At 41.1% G+C, this 20,383-nt stretch overlaps 1 protein-coding gene across 5 annotated transcripts in view; it reads left to right on the top strand.

Moving 5' to 3' along the window:
• The window catches only part of LOC137184084 (plexin-A1-like), a 264,898-nt gene that overhangs the window by 171,649 nt on the left and 72,866 nt on the right, over positions 1-20,383 (top strand). For 4 of the 5 annotated variants that reach the window (XM_067591429.1, XM_067591425.1, XM_067591428.1 and 1 more), the window contains 3 exons: positions 260-460; positions 13,717-13,813; positions 18,810-19,033. In XM_067591429.1, coding sequence (XP_067447530.1) covers positions 260-460; positions 13,717-13,813; positions 18,810-19,033 — 522 coding nt within the window. Of the gene's footprint in view, positions 1-259; positions 461-13,716; positions 13,814-18,809; positions 19,034-20,383 lie in introns of those variants that run through there. The other variant, XM_067591430.1, reaches the window with a different exon arrangement.

Raw genomic sequence — 20,383 nt, forward strand, 5'->3', positions numbered from 1 at the left:
ACATGCATTTTAAAACCATTTCTAATTCATAATTATTACTTGTCAATTAGTATAAATAGACTTTTTAATGCATCTTGGAGTATATTGGATCTGTATTTTTCCTGTCACTAGCAAATATGTCAGTTTTCCTTTTCCCCTTTCTCCCGCAGCATGTCCTGAACATTCTGTCCAGCCGGATCCGCATCCCGCTGAGAGCTCCTTCTTTCTTTTCCAGTCATGTGTCTCACTGTCTTTATTCTTATTCTTCTCGTCTCATCAGGAGTGTCCTCAGATCCTGCCTTCCACCCAGATCTATATCCCAGCTGGAGTCATGAGGCCGATCACCTTGCTGGCCCAGAACCTGCCCCAGCCACAGTCCGGACAGAGGAACTACGAATGTATCTTCCACATCCAAGGAAACACACACAGCGTCCCGGCTCTGAGGTTCAACAGCACCAGCATACAGTGTCAGAAGACCACGGTAAGACACACACATTCAAGACGTCATAGAGCTCTGCAGGTAAATTATAGCAGCTTACAGAGGTGAAATCTCCTGCAGTGTCTGCTGACCTGATAAATGTGAGTTCATGTGTTGTCTAAGGGGTGTGTTATTAGACTGATTACCATCTCAGCCAATCCTAATCAACTATCTCTCTGCTCCCACCAATCCCAGCTGTTTGATCTGTCAACAGGAACTCCATTCAGTACATCCATTCGGCTTTAACCATTGTGAGGCATTACCTCTGGTTAGCTGCAGAGACTGACTAGAGCGGTGTGGCAAAGACTTGAAACTGAGGCGTATGGCCACAGGGTCTGACTGTCACAAAGCCACTCTCTCTTCATTCCCACTCCTCCTTCCTGCCTCTCAACCTTCAGTCAACCTGTCACCGCCAATAAGGAATGACCATTTCAGGAATGTCAATTTCCTCAGCTCCTATTGGGGCACGAGGTAGAGGGGAGGCATTTTAACAACACCAATTACGACCCGCTTAACGAGACATATGATTTACATGCGAGTGGCACACCGAGGCGCTCGCTGACGGTGATGGATCCGATAGCAAGTCCTCGCAGTTGAAAGGCAGCGGGAACCAGTATGTGACTCTGGCAGCTTCACCAGCCGCCTTTTCTCCAGCCTGTCACACACTTGTCAGGGGCTCCGGGTCATTTAGCCGACTGCTGCATTACCGCTGGGCTCAGGAACACGTCTCTGATTCGAGATGGGGTTTGAGGCCGCTTGCTGTTTTTGCTGTTTTCACTCACTCTCTCCCTACAAAGGGAAAGAATGAGCTTCAGCCATCCTGGAAGTTGTTCTGCCTCTGATGTTAAATGGTAACAATGGGAAAAATGGTTCCGGGGCTGTCGGAATGATGGCTCCCGCAGTTCTTTTGTATTTTGGAAAGGTAATTTGTGTATATTTAGCGGGTTGCGTCGATGCGAGTGTTCTTTGAGATTTGACTTTTAAGGTTGTTATTAAGGGTTTTTTTATGCGCCCTCAATGACCTGACAATTTGAAAGCCTGTTGAACAGAGAGTGAGGCAAAAATAGTAATTGCTGCACATCAAGTCGAATATTTGAATAAATTGGTCAAAATCATAAGCACAAAGGAACTCAAGCCTCTACTATTTAATGGCTTTGAATGACAACTCCATATATCATAAGTCCTGACTTCCATCTTTGATGTTACAACCGATATTGTTATACGTCTAAAGAATGTTATGTAGATAAACAACAGATTGCTCTAAGACCAGTTGTATGTTAGTTATTCTTGTTCACTCCCTCTTGGTTTTTTTTTAAGTGTGTTCTCAAAGCCTCCCACGCCTCCAAACACCAGCACTTACTCCTCGAAACAGCAGCGAGCAGTTTGCATCCCCAGTGTTTGACACACTCACATACATTCATTACTACACCGGTACAACTGCCGAGAGTTGCTGATGCTGGAGGACAGAGACCTTCCTCAGCAAATCTCTGGTTCACTGGCAAACCAAATGGACACGCACACACGCACACACACACACACACATGTACTCACATTCATTTCTTCAATCCTCGATGCACTTTAATGTTTTCTAAAATCCCAAAGTTCTCTTTGCAAAAGGCAGGGAAAATAGTAAACACACAAGCCTCAATACAACTTTGCAGCTGTTTATGAAACTAGACGTTGGGGGCTGAAGTGTGTGTGTGTGTTTGTTTGTTTGCACACGCCCATAAGTACACATCCATGTGGTGCTGTGAGCGAGTAAACCTCCTTCTCTCCACCCCCCGCCTCTCTCCTCGTCAGGTGGGACTATGATAGGATCCAATTAAGGGAGCTGTAGATAAAATGATGATGAATTTCAGTGGTGTGGTAGACTGACAGACACACACACACACACACACACACACACACAAGCTTGTGAAAAGCACTAAAACAGAAAAGATGGAAGCAAAAAGACAAAGGAAGATAGAGCCAAAGAGGAGGTGAGGGAATTAGGAGCAGACAATGACAATGTAACAAAGAGTGTGATGGAGGAAGTAGAAAGAGGACAAGAGAATGAGGAAAAATAAAGAAAGACAGAGAGGAGGAAAGATAGACTAAGCTCAGCAAGCAGACTAGGGGGGGGAAACAAACAAACGAGGGAGTAACAGATGGAGAGAGAACGTATGTGGAATATAAAAGATCTGCATGTTTGAGAAAGTGATGCTGAAAGAAAAAGGAAATCATGATCTGTGCAAAAGTGAAAGTGCTGAGATGAACTAGAACAGCAGAGTGTGCGGAAGGACAGTTGGGACAATGGGGACGGCTAACAAAGTTGTTCAGCCATGCAAAGTTATGAGGTTGTAGAGTTTTTAGGCGAGAGGAGACTACATTAATTATCAAAGGAACCGCAGGTGTCCGAAACCTAGTAAACCAAACCTTGTTTTACATCCCAGCACCTGTTGGGAAAATCAGGGCGGAAATATCAACACAAAGACAACTAGCTAACTATGATGCTGTGTCTTAGTTATTTGGCAGCATTTTTATTATTTTTTATCATTATAAATCTATTAGCATACTTTTGAAACCTGCTTGACTAGCGTTATATATGACGGTGTACAAACCAACCACGAATTCTGTCAGTGTCACATTATTGCTGCGTGGTAATGCAGTTAGAGCGCAGACCGATTTATAAAGTCTACATCGCATTACCTCCCTAACTTTAATAAAATGAACGCTGACTCAATGTTTACTGTGATGGATTATACAAATGAAGCAAGTTTCGAGTCCGCTATTTGATTTTCACACCGTACAACAAGCTAAAAATCACACACTTTGACGAACGTGGCCTCGGAAAGTCGAGATGGCGATCGCTTTTACGCACTGTTGCCTGTTTACACGTCCAGCAAACATTTGGTGTTTGGTGCTTCTGGCCATCTGATAAATGTAAGTCCAATATTTACTCTCCTTTTAGCTCTGTTTTGCTTTCCACAAACTCCTGAGAAAAAATAAAAAAAGTCTGGTTCTTCAGCTGCCTAACTCTAACATGTTTATTGTTGCAGCTTTAAGGAGCTAAAATGTTCATATACATTCATATGTGTTTATTTAACTTATTCATTAGAGTTGTACATAGTCGAAGAACAGTTGAAGTCTGTGGCAGCACTCATAGCCTTCTCTCCACCAGCAACTACTTCCTTATAAGTAATAATGAGTGTGTTGAATGAAAGTGAACGAGTTAATACAGAGGACAAATGTATAGAAGATCCTCTATGACTGATAATCGGCACTCTGGTTACCGTCGTATTCAGTATTCTCAGTAGGGAAGTGTGTGTATATGTATCACAGCTGGCTGTGACTGGGACAGTAGAGTGTAATAAATCACAGAGAAAATTAGCCAGCAGTAGATGTACACTCCCATTCAATCTTACTGTCTCTTTGTGCATTATTTAGCCCCTCGCCAACTCTGAAACATTGAACCTGCATACTCAAATACACCAGGGACCCAAAGTATGCATGGATGCACACTGGGATGCTCACAGGAAAAACACACGCCGACGTGCACACACACACACACACTCACAGGCGCACACACACACAGATAGGATGCACACAAGCTGCACAGATACCTACCGATTTGTTCATGGACAAACACACACATACACACACTTCCTCCCCAGGGGTTTGGAAACCCAACGTGAAGCAGACATATGGAGATTCTCCACATGATCCTCTCCCTAATCATGTGGAGCAGACGGAGACTGTAGCATCAGCAACAACCAGCAACCTGCTTTACATGATTTATTACACTGACACACATAGGCTATCAAACACTGAGTGAGTGTGTGTCTGTGTGTATGAACTTCCCACTGTTAACACCATGCATCTGGCACACTTGTGAGCAGCACAGGAAGTTTTTGGAGGATGACAGGCTGTGTGTGTGTCTGTGTGTGTTTATGTTCACACACTGGTCTAGACCTGAGACTGGTCTAGACTTGCTCATGCTACACGTAACACACGAACTATATATACAGTACACACATGCACGTGTTCTTCTGCAACACAGTTTTCTGCAATACATTTTGGAGCATACATAACTGGTGCCACGATTACGTTAAAATATTTATATTTCTTCTAATTCAAGGTCAGGGTGGATGATTGGGTGGACAAAGCACAGGACTTTGACAATAGAGAGATTAATGATCTGTCATTATGCCTCTAAAACACTTGATTAACGTGAGGGAAAGATGGTGACTTTAGTTACATATTGAAAACATCAATGCGACCTATATCATGCTTCCAGTCAACGTTGAGTTTTTACACATTTAACCAAGGTGATGATCCTCCCCGAACCCTGACCCAAGCACTTTGAGTTATACTTAAGTATAACCATTGAAAACCCTAATCATGCTTTGATTGCAAGAAGTAGATGTTGTAGGAAAACAAATGCAGTTTGCAGATATGCCCAATATAAACTTTATTTAAAGTACAGTATTTACGTGTACGCACATGTTCTTCTGTAATCTTATTTTGGGGAATCACTAATGAGTAAACAGTAACAGCTAAAAGCGCACACTGGCTGCAGATGTACTGGAGATGAGAGAGAGAGAGAGAGAGACAGAGAGGCAGAGAGGATCAGAGGAGAGAAAATAAACCCAGTTTAAGTGTCAAGTAAAGAGTGGAAAATATTTTAATTTTGTTTAATTGCACTCATTCATTTTTGGATGCACAGTCTGTTTTCTTTAATGTAAAAAAAAAAAAAAAATGTTTATCAAAGCCCCGTTGAATTCATATGAATGGAACTGAGCAGAAATAGGGGACTTGTGTGAGTGTGTGTGTGTATGTGTGTGCTTGCAGTGTATTTTTAACACACGCTCAGGTAACCTTCAACATGACTAATTACACGAGGGTGACCTGCACGTGAACGCGCACGCATATGCACACACCTCTTGGTTTTTTCTATCTTCTCCCTCCTGACCAGCCAGCTGCTCTGTTTTGTTAACATCGGCAGTTTTCAGTCCCTCAGACAAGCAAGCACGCACACGCACACACACACACACACATAAATCTATTCATACAATCTGTGGAGACATGCAGTCCATGGAGACAATTCATGTAGCGAGAGAATAAACGAGTGTGGGAGCAGATAACGAATGAACCCGAGCCAGGCTGGTGTGTTACTGTAATGAGGCCAGGGACGGCTTTTTGCTCACCTCGTACTTTTTTTACCGTACCTCCTCCCCTCTTTCTCCTTTTTTCTCCTCTTGTCACCTCCCCTCCCTCTCTCCCTCCCTCCTTCCCTTGTCCCCACTCATTGACCCTTCCCCTCTCTATACCTCTCATCTGCCTTATCTCTTCCTTGTTTAAACTCTCCTCTCCTTCCTTCCCTTACTGTCCTGTTTTTTTCTGTCCCATTTGCTCCTTTCTCCCTATTTGTATCTCTCCAATTCTTTTCCTCTTGCTGTCATCCCTTACCAGCTCTCATTGCCTTTCCTCTTTTTCCTCTTTGCCCTCTGTTGCTGTCCTCGTCTCCCTTCTAATCCTAATTCCACTCCTCTCACTTTCCCCTTATCTGCTCTTTAGCTGTCCTCCTCTCCTCTCCTCCTCTCTCCTCTCCTCTCCTCTCCTCTCCTCTCCTCTCCTCTCCTCTCCTCTCCTCTCCTCTCCTCTCCTCTCCTCCCCTCTTCTCCCCTCTCTTCCCCAGGGGGACCTACACTATGAGTTGGCTCAGGTAGATTAATTACATGCAGTGACATGGAGGAGCTGGCCAGAGGCTTCAGTAATGAGTCTGATTACTCATCTCCAGCAGCTCCGGGCGCTCAGGGGAGGAGAGTCAGGACGGCAGGCCAGCACAGGGGCCTCTCGGTAGGGGTAGAGCTACTCTTACCTGCAGGGTTTTCACCAACACAGAGCTTTTAACAGCTCTCGTGCCACCATTTTCAGATCAAAGCTCTACCAAGAGCCAGTGACATGCTGATAGTCGATAGCTGCAAATTTCAATTCGATAAGTGAAAAAAGCGCCCAGGGGACGCAGAAGTCATCACCAGTTTCTTGACGACAAAGCCATACCTGAGATATTTGCATAGCTGAAATCAATAATTCAAACAAGCTGCGGGCCAGCAGGGCAAAAATCCAAACACCTAATCAGCAGTAGACCAGAGGAATGCCTAGTATGGAAGAAATCCTACATGAAGGCCAAAGAAGTAACCCAGAGTGGTATGGCTGAGAGACAGAAACATAATTAAACGCAGGAAATGTGGAAAACATGAGCACGGATAATAAATCACATAAACAAAAACCGGCGAAAGCTCCTCATTAAGGCAACATAGATGTCTTTACTTTTAAAGAAAGATGATTTTAGGTGAAGCTCTTTTCAGCCAGTGAGTCAATTTTTTCCTGGAATAATATTTTGAAATGATTTGAGATTCATCAGCTACAATTAATATACAGAGCAATTCATGTCCATATATCGGCAGAGCCACGCTCCTCCCTGTCTGTTGTGGGACATGTAGGGTGGATTGGGAGCTCCCCAAAACTGTTAACACCTCAAAATCACTTACAATATTAAGCATTCTAGATAAGTATTTTAATACAAGCTCAAAACAGTCAAACAGAAGCTTTCTGCCGTCGTGGTGAGATAAAGTTATCTTGTTTCTTCTAGCACTTAGAATTTGTAAAGAAAGTAGATTTGTCTTCTTTTAGTAATCTATATTAAACACTCTGTGGTGAATATTTTCACAGTGTAGATCCTAACCTTGTTCATTTTGCTTCTTCACCCAAAAGTTAAAGATATCCTCAAAGCTTTTCATTCCTGTGATCGTCAACACTCAATATTCAAACACAGATCTTTAAAAATGTTGCCATTTTGTAAAGAAAGGTTCAAATACAGGTTCCATAATTAGATGTTCTTTGATGCCAGAGTCATAATCATGAAGTCAGAGTTATCTGCGACTGTCTAATTTTGGAATAAAACTCTGCATTTATGTCTCGCTTAGACTTCTTTCCATCAAAAAAGCCTGAGCATACCTCCATCAAGAAGATGAAAACATTTACAGCGACTTTGACCTCTGGTAAAATATCACTGCATCGTTGAAAAGAACTTTACAGGGACTTTTTGTGGATAAGTAGATGCCTTGTCCTTCTAAACTGAACTCTAACTTATGGCAAAATGCGTTCATCTATATCAGGTGGCAGCCATACTTCTAAATCTCATTAGAGAGGAATTTCAAATTTCAGAGGTCAGAGTGGAGTAATAACTTGTGACTGGCGAAGATCAGTGTGATGAATTATTTAAATTCCAGCATAAAGGAAGCATTGGGATGCACAACCGAATGCTGCCCTGATGTGATTTTATATATATATACACACATAATTATTTTTTGCATAGGAGCAGGAATTGACAAGATCAAGTAACCTCATAATCCTGTCCTCAGATTCCCTTAATCATCCTTCTGCCTCCGTTGCTTGTCCGCTCCTGAATTGTTTTCCTTGTCTCTCTTTTATTTTCAGTATAATACTGGCACAAAACTCATCTTTTACAAAACAGTGTCCCCCAGGAAGCGAGTTAGACAGTGGGTGATGCACAGTGTGACTGGGTGGCAAAGTGTCACAGTGTGGTTTGTGTCGGCGTTTTAAACCATGTGACAGTATGAATAAAGCATGATGTGGCGGGCAGCAGGGTGGGCAGGGACTGACAAGAGAACAAGCTCACCCAGTGTTTTGGTGACGGCAGACAAGTCGAAACCCTTAAAGTTTAATGGGGGCCACGCCACAGAGAGAGTAGGAGGAGTACGTGGGCCTGTGTGTGTGTGTGTTGGTCCTGTGGTTTCACTGAGGCTGGTAGCCACCGTACACAGGCCTTTAACCAGTGGGACGTTATAGTGATGCTAATAAAGTCAACAGCCTGCCTCATGTGTGATGGATCAGGGTCACGCTGAACTAGTGGGAAGGGAATAAGACCAATCAGCCTTTCTTTTGTGGCGAAAGAGGGTTTTGGTTGAATCCAAAGCTGCTGACCTCCCAGAATCCTGTGGTTTCATTTGTCTGTGTGTCTCTCAGCTTCTTACTGTCTCAACAGAGAACCAGACTTCCCACATTCCTTCTTCTGTCAAATCAAGTCAATTTTATTTGTATAGCCCAATATCACAAGTCACAAATTTGCCTTAGGGGGCTTTATAGTCTGTACCGCAATACACCATCCTCCGTGCGTAGACCCTCGATTTGAATAACTTCCTAAAAAACCCTTTAACAGGGAAAAAAAATGGAAGAAACCTCAGGAAGAGCAACAGAGGAGGGATCCCTCTCCCAGGACGGAAAGACATGCAATAGATGTTGTGTGTGCAGAATAGAACATAAATTACAGAATTACAGCATTGAACAGGATAACAAAATAATAATGGATTTATAATATATATGAAGAATGCGATGAGGTTGCCAAGAAGCTTCCAGGCGCCACCAGAACAGAACAGGACCTGAGCCACGCCACCTCCATCAACATGGAGACCTGGGAGGAGGACAGACTACACATGAGAAACTCACATCACACTGTTCACATACATGAGAGAAGAGACAAGAAAGGGAAAGGATAAACCAGATCAAAAACCTCAGGAAATGGCACTGACAGCCAGGGAAGCAGAGCGGTTCCAGGATGGGTGCTGGTCCAGCAAAGAGATGCCTGAGAGACAAGACAGGACAGGAGGAGAAAATAGGGAGAGAGAGAGAGGGAGAGAAGAGAGAGGGGCAGACAGCTTAGACACACATGTGCTTGTGGAACAAACAAACAGAAGGTTAGAGAGATGCAGTGGTTATCAGAACGGTTGCAATAATCAATAATCTCGTCAGCAGGGCAGCGCTTAGTAAATTAATTTAGACAGAAATGTACTCGCCGTGCAGTAGAAGGTCAGGAAGTACTCAGTTAAAGACAACTAATTAAAGGTTAAGGCATTGAAGATGAGTTTTAAGTTCAGATTTAAAGGACTCAACAGACTTTGATTGTCTGACGTCAGCAGGGAGGTTATTCCATTAGAACGGGGACCTATAGGAAAAGGCCCTGCCTCCTGCTGACTTCTTTTTAACTTTTTGGTGCACACAGGAGCCCTGTGGAGAGCTCAAAATGGAATATGATGTTTAAGGAGGTCAGACAGGTATGATTAAGCGTGCCCATTTAGGATTTTATAAAGTCAGCAGAAGCACCTTAATGTCTGATCTAATATGGATAGGAAGCCAATGAAGGGAGGCTAGAAATGGGTGTAATATGGTTAGATTTTCTTGTTTAAGATAAGATTCTAGCTCTCACTTTGTGAAATCACACAGTTGTCGAGAGTTACTGTCACATGATCAAACTGGTGTCTGTGTCTAGCAGGGCCAATGACCAGCATCTTTATCTTTATCTTTATCCGAATTTAGAAGCAGGAAATTCAGTGAAATCCAAATTTCACAGCAGCTAAGCAGCTAATTTAGTAATTTGAGTATGATCATCAGCCCGTAAAGGCAAATACAGCTGAGTATCATCCGTTCACAATGGATATTTATTCCATGACTATGTATAATTTGACCAAGAGGCGAAATACAAAGAGAGAAAAGCAGAGGGCCAAGAACTGAGCCCTGAGGTACTCCATATTTAACATCAGAGAATTTAGGTATAATATTATTATAGCAGACACACTATGTTCTTTCAGATAAGTAGGACTTAAGCCAAGAGGGGGCTAGGCCAGAGACGCCAAAATTACAATTTATTCTGTCTAGTAGTATACAGTGATCAATAGTGTCAAAGGCTGCACTGAGATCCTGTGAGGCACAGAGGTGGAATCTTAATCCATAGCAAGTAGACAATTTACCTCTCTGGTTGTGGCTGCTTACAATGTCTCCTTTTTTTCTATCTCTTCTTGTTCATATTCTTCTTTTTCTTTTATTTCTTCCTTTATTTTGTCTAATTTTCTCTCTAGGCTGAACCTTTACTGGACTGAAATAACACAGTTTACATAGATATCAGTAGCTTACAGAACCGGCCCTGACCAATTTGGTGCCCTAGGCAAGATTTTAGCTGTTGCCCCCTTGCATCAGAGCCAATTTTACCACCAATCATTGTGTTCATACACTCACACAGAAACTGCATAGATTTATGTCTTTGAGATTTTCTTTATTTTAGAAACAAAAAACCCCCACACAATAAAAACATTATAAATAAGATATTGCACAAAATACGATATTAAAGAAGCCAGTGCAGACATAAAAATATTTATAAAGATGATAAATAAGAGTATTGCACACAAAAATTGTTCTACAGCTTTGCCTTTCTTGCAGTAAAGTCATCTATGACATCACCACATGATTTATACTAATTATGTAAAGTTGACTGAGATGTTCTTGTACCATAGTATATCTCAGGTAGGTTTTAATGAGTTTGAGCTTAGAGAAACTCCTTTCAGCAGCAGCCACTGTAACAGGAAGAGTGGCAGAGATTCTCAGAGCGACCCACATATCGGGGTAAATTTCTGTCAGCTTCTTTTCATGCAGGAAGGTCAAGAGTTCCATGCCTGTCATATTTTTTGATGGCAAATGTGGAAAATTTTGTTCCCTGCCATCGATACCTGGCTGTCTGTCATGGGTTAGAGCAGTGCTCAGGGTTTGACAGTGCTCTAACAACTCTTCTTTTGACATGTTGGGGAAGTTGAGGAGCACTCCAAATTTGTCATTCACCTCTCTCAGGTTATGAAATCTCTCATCAAGCGAAGAGAGGGCTGTAACCACTACAACATCAAAAAATATGGTTTTCCATTTTTCAAAGTGCATCACCAAAAGGCTCATCTGGAGCCTCATAACCAAAGTGCCTTTTTGTGGTTCCATGTTCATCTCCAAGCACATCTCCTTTGCAGTTGTCTGTGAATCAGAAAACCCAGTGTTTCTGTAGCAGGTGAGAGAATCTCTGGTTTTCTTCAGCAAGTCGACAGCCACATCTAGCTGCATGGAGGCTGACTCTAAGCTAAAGACTGGGCTTCAACTTTCACCACAGGGTCTGCAATAGTTTCCGTCTCTTCCAGAAGAGCCTCTCTGACTTGCCCAGCCGGGTACCTTACTGCCTAATCTCTATAGATAAATATCTGCATATGAATACAGAATCTGTAGGCAACAGGACAAGATTTGCTACTGAAAGCATTCTGATTTCAGATAGTTCGGATAGTTCAGGCTAGTTCAGATAACTTGCCCATCCCTTACAATCAGGTAAGTCTAACTAAGGGGGGCATCCCAGAAAACAGGGCCTATTTAATAGGCTATTTAGTTATGTTGTTGTGTTGTTGTGTTTTAGTATTTCGAAATACTAGTATTAAAATAGTATCAGTAAAAACTAGTAAAAGTTAAAAATTTAGATTTTTTTTCTTCCTCTAGCATTCACCTATTCTGCCTATGCCACAGGCCGGGTCTGGTAGCTTATACTATGCTGGTATACAGATTTTTTTAAAGTTGCACCACCTTTTAGTACATTTGTATCTGTGTTTCAGACTTGCAAACCGGCCCATAAATTACAGCCTTTTGGTGCAGTAAAGTACTGTTGGCTGCACTACAGGATCAGCTTGGATGACTGATCGTGTCAAAATGTCTCTGCTGCTATGAATTATCATTTGTAATAAAATGTCTCTACCAGTGTGCTGAAAAGCAACCACACCAAAGATTACATTCAAATACAACTAATTTGCAGTAGTAAATATGTTTTTTACTTTTTTAGGAAAAGTAATTGTGACTGGATTTTTAGCAAAATGTTCACTGCCAACAATTATCTTTTTTTCTGCTCCAATATCCTGGCAACTAAATCATGGTAACTCAAAGCACTTGGTTACGATTAGGGAAAGATGATGTGGTCTTGGTTAAATGTTTTAAAAGTCGGTGCTGACTTGAAGCATGAGACTTTTAACCCAAACCATGGTCTTTTTTTAACAAGTGATTTAGTTGCCTAGACAAAGCCATCACAGCATTCAACATTTGGTCTCACTTCATGCAACCTATGTTTACAATTTGCTGAAAAGTGACCTCTTGTGGCCATGCGAGTAATGACAGTTGTCTCTGAGAAGCAAAGGGAGAAGTCGCGTGGTGTTGTTATAAGCCTGAACAAAACCTTCTCAAGAGGAGGTTGGGGTGGATGGATGGGCATGCAAAGCATCAGATGGTGGAGACACTGGAGACCTCCTGCTTAAAGTCAGTGATGATCTCCTTTAACCATGACCTCACTCTTTCCTTAACCTGCCACCTCTCCTTTGCCTGAACATAACCAGACCATCAGTATAGAGTTGGCAGATCTGACAGTGGTCATATGAATCAATGTTGGAACATCATATGCATTTTGGAAGACACTGACAAAAAATGTTGCAGTATTAATAGGCCTATGTGTTGTACAAGAAGCAGTTCAATGTATTTTGAATGTATTTTGTAGAGGATTAGGTTGCTAACTTGTTCACCTCTGAGTGGAAAACAACTACTGCTCTACATCAAAATGTGAACGTATCTACACACAGGACAACATTATAAAGCATCTGTGTCCAATTCACTGTAGTGATATGTTGAGTATATACATCCTGGTGGATGAGGGCAGAGTGGAGGAAAGTTTTGACTGTATCATAAGTGGTGTGTCTGTCTGTGTGCTACAGGCCCCATTGCCCGTATGGGATGGTCAAGCCCCGTCTACCAAATCCAGTGTGTCAGGGAGCAAATTGGAAATGCCAATTTCACTTTACACTGCTCCGTATCTTTTCTCCCCCTTACCCTCATCCCACCACTTAGCTCATGTGTAAATGAATAAGGTCCTCTCACACGTCTACCGGAGTCCGATTTCTGTCTGCCTATACTTCCCCATCCACCTCTTCTCTCATCTTCTCTTGTCTTCTCTTCTCCTCTCCTCTCCTCTCCGTCTCCACTTCCTCTTTGCCTCCCTTTAAGCCTCTTCTCACTTCCCACATTTTCCTCTCATCACCCGTCCTGTCCTTTCTCCCTCCATCCTACATCCTCATCTCCTCTTCTCCTTTCTCATTCCCGTCTCCACTCCTCCTTGCCCATTCAACTGTAACCCATTTGTTATTTCTCTATGTATGTGTATTTATGAAATATGTCTGTTTTGGTGAATATGGATTTATGCATGCATGCATGCCCGCGCTGTATCACTGTCTGCAATGAACAAGCTGGGGTGAATCACTATGCAAATGAAACGATAGCTCATACAATTCCCAATTTGCATTGAATCCATTATAAATCAAGAATTTCTGACACACTCGCCGTCTCTCTGTCTCTGTGTGTCTCAGTATGACTACGAGGGCAGTGACATCAGTGACCTACCAGTCGACCTCTCTGTGGTGTGGAATGGAAACTTTGTCATCGACAACCCATTCAACATTCAAGGTAGAACACTTTCTTCTGTGTAATCTCTCCTCTGTATTCTCATCTCTCATTTTGGGAAACTTGTACGCAGGCATTGCTGCTTGGCAGAAATTTGAATTGGTCTAGCTTATTTATCTGTCTGTAATGATTTTCTGCGAAGCAACAATGCTGCGTGCAGTTTTTCCCCTTCATAAGAAATCTGTAATTTCATTTCTGACAGCCATCAAGGAGAGAGGTGAAAGTCTACTATCCGTTTGGAAAAACACTATTCTTGTCTCAGGGATAAAAGAGGGGCAGAGGGAGTGATTGATGGATGGCGATGATAACAAACAAACATCCAACACAGGAATTAATAGGGATGGATGTAAGAGAGGTAGATAAACAAATGGAGAAACCGATAGGCAGAAGAAAAGATGAAGGGAAAGAACGATGGGTGCATGACAGGTTGATAAATGCACCATGTAATGGCGGGGGGTAGATGAGAATAAAGGGATTGATAAAGAAAAACAGAAAGCGACATGGAGGGATGGCATTTATTATTTTTAATCGCTATTTGTGCATGAAGTGGAAAACAATTACCAATTCTAAATTCTTTATCAAGTGTAACATATTGGGTGGTGGAGGCTAATGATTTTAGACGTCCCATTACACAAGATAATATACAGTAACTTTCTCTCAAGTGTGTCATACAGTCTTTTGCTTGGAAGTTGCACGTCTAGAGTCAGATTAACAAACCCCTCCCACCTTGCCTATTCATTTTCTATATGCATGTATGTCTTTATATGACACACATGCATGTTTTAATCTCACATCCTTTGTATTGTATCTGACCTCATTTCGATAAAAGTCAGACATGCAGTTCGTTTTGCAGATTGCTCGGAAATTAGTTGCTTATCTGTCATGACCTAATTCTTCTGCCTGTATTATTTTATTTAAAATGTGCTCCTTTAAGGTTTCCTATATGTCTGTGCTGAAAGATCCTCTCCAGGGATTTAACGTCCTGAGTTTGACATGTGCTGAGAAGTCTTGTACAGCCATAAATCACATTGCTGTGCAATCAAGTAGATGGATTCTCTGCTGCAATTTTCAACTATAAATCTGATGATTTTTCCTTATCAGAACTGAGCTTATACTGAGCTTACTGAACTTATAAATGCAGTGTTCCATCACATCAAGAGGTGTTATATAATGCTGTAACGTTAGTACAATGTATCGCTGTTAATAATATTGGTAGTAATAAAAGGAAAAAATTCATCTTTTAGATGCATACTGAGGGAAACATTGAATGCAATATGTTCAATATGTTGCTGAGTAATTCAGTTTCATTTATGTTAGTTTAGTTAAATTCTGCAATTCAGTTGCACCTTTTCCTTTATAGACATTGTAAGGATTTCATGAGGTTTCATTTATTAAAGGTGCTCTCACATCTGTTTGGTGCACTTCAGTCCAACTTTACTGTGAACACAAAACCTACCACAACTAATAGGCAACAATGTTTAATGTATAACGTTAGTGGCTTGGCTCTATGGATGGCAGTGTCGTTTGGTCCACTACTTTGGCCCAAACTAAAATATTTCAAACACTGGATGGATTTGTTCAGACATGAATGGTCCCTAGAGGATGTATCTTACTGACTTTTTATCTAGCACCAACATCAGGTCAAATGTTTAATTCATCAAATACTTTGGCTTAGGACCAAACTAACTGCGCATCCCCAGTTGTACTCTGTGTTTAGTTCTAACTAACAAATGTTAGCATGCTAATGTGCTAAACTAAGATGTGAAACATGATAAAGGTTACACAGTACCTGCTAGACATCAGCGACATCATTGTGAGCATGTACTCAGGCACGGCTAGACAACACAGAATGCAACTTGCGACAGGATTAGTAAGTCTTATCTTTCTTTGGTCAGAACCAAGTGAACCAGACTGTGTCAAGCGACAGTTTAGTTTGACAAAGAACCTGCACCCAATTTAATTATTGGTTGTAGATCAACCAAGAATCAGCTTAGAGAAAACAGCTAGCATGATTTGCGGATAATGGTTGAAAATACAATGAATCTTTCCTGCCTGTTATGCTTATTAAAAGGAGTCATTTAATGTAAGGATGAACCATGTAGTCAAAGACTTCTATGAACTTCACTTGTTGGGATCTGAAATTTAACATTTGGTTGAAAGTAAACACTGTGACTGGAAATGTGACTGAATCGCAGCAAAGAAACACAAAGCTCATACCAAGAAACGATGCAATTCCTGCCTTTGTCGTAGCACCCAACTGTACCTCCAAATCCCCAAATTTCCTTACAGCTCACCGTTGGTGTTTTGACACTGAACAGTTGGCAGTTGAGCTAAAAACAGTGAGCAGCAAGGTATTTCGGGGGGTTTTGGTACACTGTTGCAAACTATAAACGGAGTGTACATTTTTTTTACACTTCCAAAATCCAAAATCCATGTAAAACACGGAGGTATTTTTTGCCGTTCAGAAGCTTGTTGTAAGTTATCTGATAACTTTGAATAAAACAGACGTTTTTGACATCGATCCATGTTACAGATATGAGTTTTTTCCAGTAAAGTTACCCAGATAACTCTTGAAACAAGCCACAGTGTTACAGTGAGTACTTTGCATGTGACAACAATGTGAAATCCAATGATCTTAGAGGCTGTGTGTGTGTGTGTGTGAACTTGACAAGTATGTTCCTGTTCGTATGACTGTGAGTAAGTAGTACTTGCTACTTGACTTGGCAGAGAATTTATGCAGTATCCAAGGCCGGTTCCTCCTAACAGGCAGGACAGACTTCTGAAGCAGCTGACAAGTTTCTGAATGAATAATTAGTATGAATCAACAACCCTGTTAAACCCCCCACAGATATATCATAGTTACTTTGTGCTCAAGCCTCACAGAATACCCATTATGATTCATATAAGCCCAGTGGTGTTAAAGGTCTAAACTCTTTCAAAACATGCATTATAAAACTGTCCTCACTCATACAAATCTCATAAAGACCTTCTCCTTTTTCTCCTCCTTTTTGCGCTCCATCCTTTATTAATCCCTCCCTGCTCCATCCCCTGTCTTTCTCTTTCTGAATTGGAGCTGTATTATCCGTCTGAGGCAGAGCCGCTCGGCGCTGGCCCAGCTTTGCCCCGGTGTAAAGTGGAGATGTTAATGTTAATTAAATCATTCATTTGGTTCAGATTAATTAGCGTTGCGCTACTTTTAAGCTGATCCGTGGCTAATCAGATTAGGGCGAGCGAGGGCCGAGGCGGGCAGATGGATACGAAAGAAGCTCTCTTTGAAGTCCAGCCCGCCGTCTGTCTGCAGAGGAGGAGGAGGAAGGAGGAGATTCTTCCATGCTCTGTTGCTCAGTTTTGGGTTGTTTTTTTTTTTTTTTCTCCTCTCTGTTTTTCCAGTTCAGTTCATTTCAAATCTGTTTAACCAGTGTGACAGTAAACAAACCTGTTCGCAGATTTTGGCAGGGTAGTATAAACTGAGATAATTATTATAGAGATTAACAAATGGTAACAAAACATTTACTGGTACTTGTTGCTCTCTTATTTGCTTGTGACTTTCTTTCCTCTGTTTGTCTTTGCTTGTCTCTACTTTTTTTTCTCCCCCCCTCTCATCCTCTCTGTCACTCTCCCTGCTCTATCGGTGCCTCTGATTCTCTCAGCCTCACGGGGGACTCGCCATCTTTAAATTCATAACAATCCTTGTTGCTGTTTTGTTAACAAGCGCAGCTAAAATTTATCCTCCCCATCCTCCCAGCTTCCTTTCATCTCCCTCTCCTCTCTTTTCTCAGGTGTTTGAGGTTTTAATTATTTATTAATCCATTTATTTATTCTTTTTTTTTTTTAATTTGAATGATTTTTTTTCCACTCTGCAGAGTTGAGGGAATGGTTTTTTACACAACGAATTATCAATTCCCTATTGGCATTAGAAGACATTACCTGTTGAATTAATTTCTGTAATCCCTCTAGGTCGCTTGTTCATGTACTTTTTTTTTTTTTTTCTTCCTCTATTTATCTGTGGAAGCAGCTATTTTCTCATCGTCACAGCCTCAGAGTGGTAAGGATCACCTCCTGAAGGTTTTAGGTGTTATGCGGGTGATTAACATTAATTTATGCTGTTCTCTCTCTGTCAAGCTCACCGACACGTAAACTCCTGATTAGTTTTTTTGACATTTTGTTTTTGCCACTGTTTCTTTTTTTTTTTTAATGAAAATATTCAACAGAACTTTCTGATCATCTGAATACATTTTACAAAATAAACCAACTGTGTTTTTTTTCCTGATACGTTTGTGATACTGATATTGGAATTCTGTGATCTGCTTTACTTAAAAGTATTAACTTCAATAAAGGAAAAATGTATATTTTAAAACATTTAACAACCTCTGAGATAGAAAAGTAGTTTCTGATACAGCACCTATGTTATTTGGGTGCTAACAAAATGAGCAAGTATAGAGTGATAGATATCAGTTTACTTTCATACCCCGGCTTTTCAGACATACTAATGTAACACATGGTGGAGCAAACACTGATAGAGAAGGGCAAACCCAGAAGTGGGTGAGGAGTACCGTTGTATCAAGAACTGAATGTGCCTTTATAGCAGCATATAAAAGCTGAGTTTTATTAAACTGCTCCACAGTAACATGAACGACAGTTTAAAATAAAGCACCAGGTAAGAGACAATAGGGAGAGACAGTCCTGTAAACAAGTTAATGTTCTTCTCAGTTCCACTAAGTTTTGGGTTTAAATGTATTTTTCTCATTGGGAATTTTGTCATAACTCTTTCTGAAAAGCTGAAACATGAAATAACAATAAAAGAAACACAAGAGTGGAACAGGGGAATGTCTTTCTCTATATTTTAACTTTGTCACATCATGACTTTGCTGCTAACTGAAAAACATCAGCTTTTGCTGCTAACTGAAAAAAAAACTCATCTCAAATGATCTCACCCACCGTTCTCACTCTTCTAATCACATCATATTTGTCTCTCCCACTCTCTCTCTGTCACAACCAGCCCACCTGTACAAGTGCAGGGCGCTGCGGGATAGCTGCGGCATGTGCCTGAAGGCCGACCCCAGGTTTGAATGTGGTTGGTGCGTCCAGGACAAGAAGTGCTCCCTCAGACAGGAGTGTACCAGCGGAGGAAATTCCCACCTACCGCTGCAGCTGGCTGAAGGCGGAGGGTGGATGCACGCCACATCTGGAAACAGCCGCTGCACCCACCCCAAGATCACTAAGGTAAGCGTTTGTGTGTGTATGTGTTTCTTCATATGGCACCACCCACCACACATAGAATAGGATTTACTGGCAGCGTGTGTGTTTTAGGAGATGCTAATGTACTTATAGGTGTATTTATACCTGTGTTTGTGCCATTTATGTGTGTATGGAGTGGTATAGATTTTTCTGGTGTATGTGTGGAGTATGAATGCCTGGCATTACTTTGCTAATGATTTCTAATCTACTCTGTGCTTTTATAGACCCTTATATTTAAAGATATTTTATCTTTTTTTCAAGTCTCGCCCACACAAATGCACACAAGCAGAAAAATACTGTTACACACACACACACACACACACACAACTCACTCAGTCTTTTGGGCTGTTAAGGTTAATAGGGAACAGTTGCCAGGTAGACTGAAAGAGAGCGCTGAGCCTGGCAGCCTGGCTTCCTTTCACACAGAAATGAGTGTTTTCCAAATCACAGAAAAGTTCAACTCTGGAGTTTGATGTTACACTGGCAGCTGATGGAAACCAGCATGTGCTCTGACCTCTTTGCAATGGTCAAATAAAATTCAGCTACCAAAAACCCAGCACATAGCACATTCATCACTTCCTCCGCTAACACATCTGCAGCTTTAACCTAAATAATGCTTCCATCTGAATGAGAAGCCTAATCAGTATTTTTTTGATCATATTAACTATCGCAACAGAAATGTAGATAAATAAATGAAATGCAGCTGTTTTAGTTGTTATCTAGTATGAGTATATGTATTAAAGGGCCTACAGTAACATTCAGGTTCTATACCTGTGATCTTTTTTTTTTGGTGGAGCTTTACATGGGTTAATATTTAAATCACATTTAAATATTGTGCCTGTAAAGTGTCTCCTATTTTCTTTATATTTAAATGTGATTATTCTTGTATTTCACATTTTCTTAAATCATTTTACTATTGATGTTACATCAATCTTTTAATGATGGGAAATAAAAGGATAACTTTTTAAATAGTGCTTTAATAAACGACAACCTTGTTGCTCTGAATAGGCTTTTACAAATATGAATTGTTATAATAGTAACTGATTATAATACATAACTAGGACATGCAGGGGCACACAAATGATTCTCCATCAACTGCTGGTATAAAATGAAGTGAAACCAAAAGCTTCTTTGGGAAGAATATCTGATACCTACTGTACTGCACACAGGATGCTGAAAACAGCTTGAACATTTTTATATTACCAACACATACAAACCTTGATGCTGCTCTCATCCCTCTAAAACTGGCTGCCATGGCAGCCACTTTGGCTGTAGATGAAACTTATCATGTGGCTGAAAACAAAACAGATCCTGCCAAATTTTCCAAATATCAAA

Source organism: Thunnus thynnus, chromosome 6, assembly GCF_963924715.1.
Source record: "Thunnus thynnus chromosome 6, fThuThy2.1, whole genome shotgun sequence".
Taxonomy (NCBI): domain Eukaryota; kingdom Metazoa; phylum Chordata; class Actinopteri; order Scombriformes; family Scombridae; genus Thunnus; species Thunnus thynnus.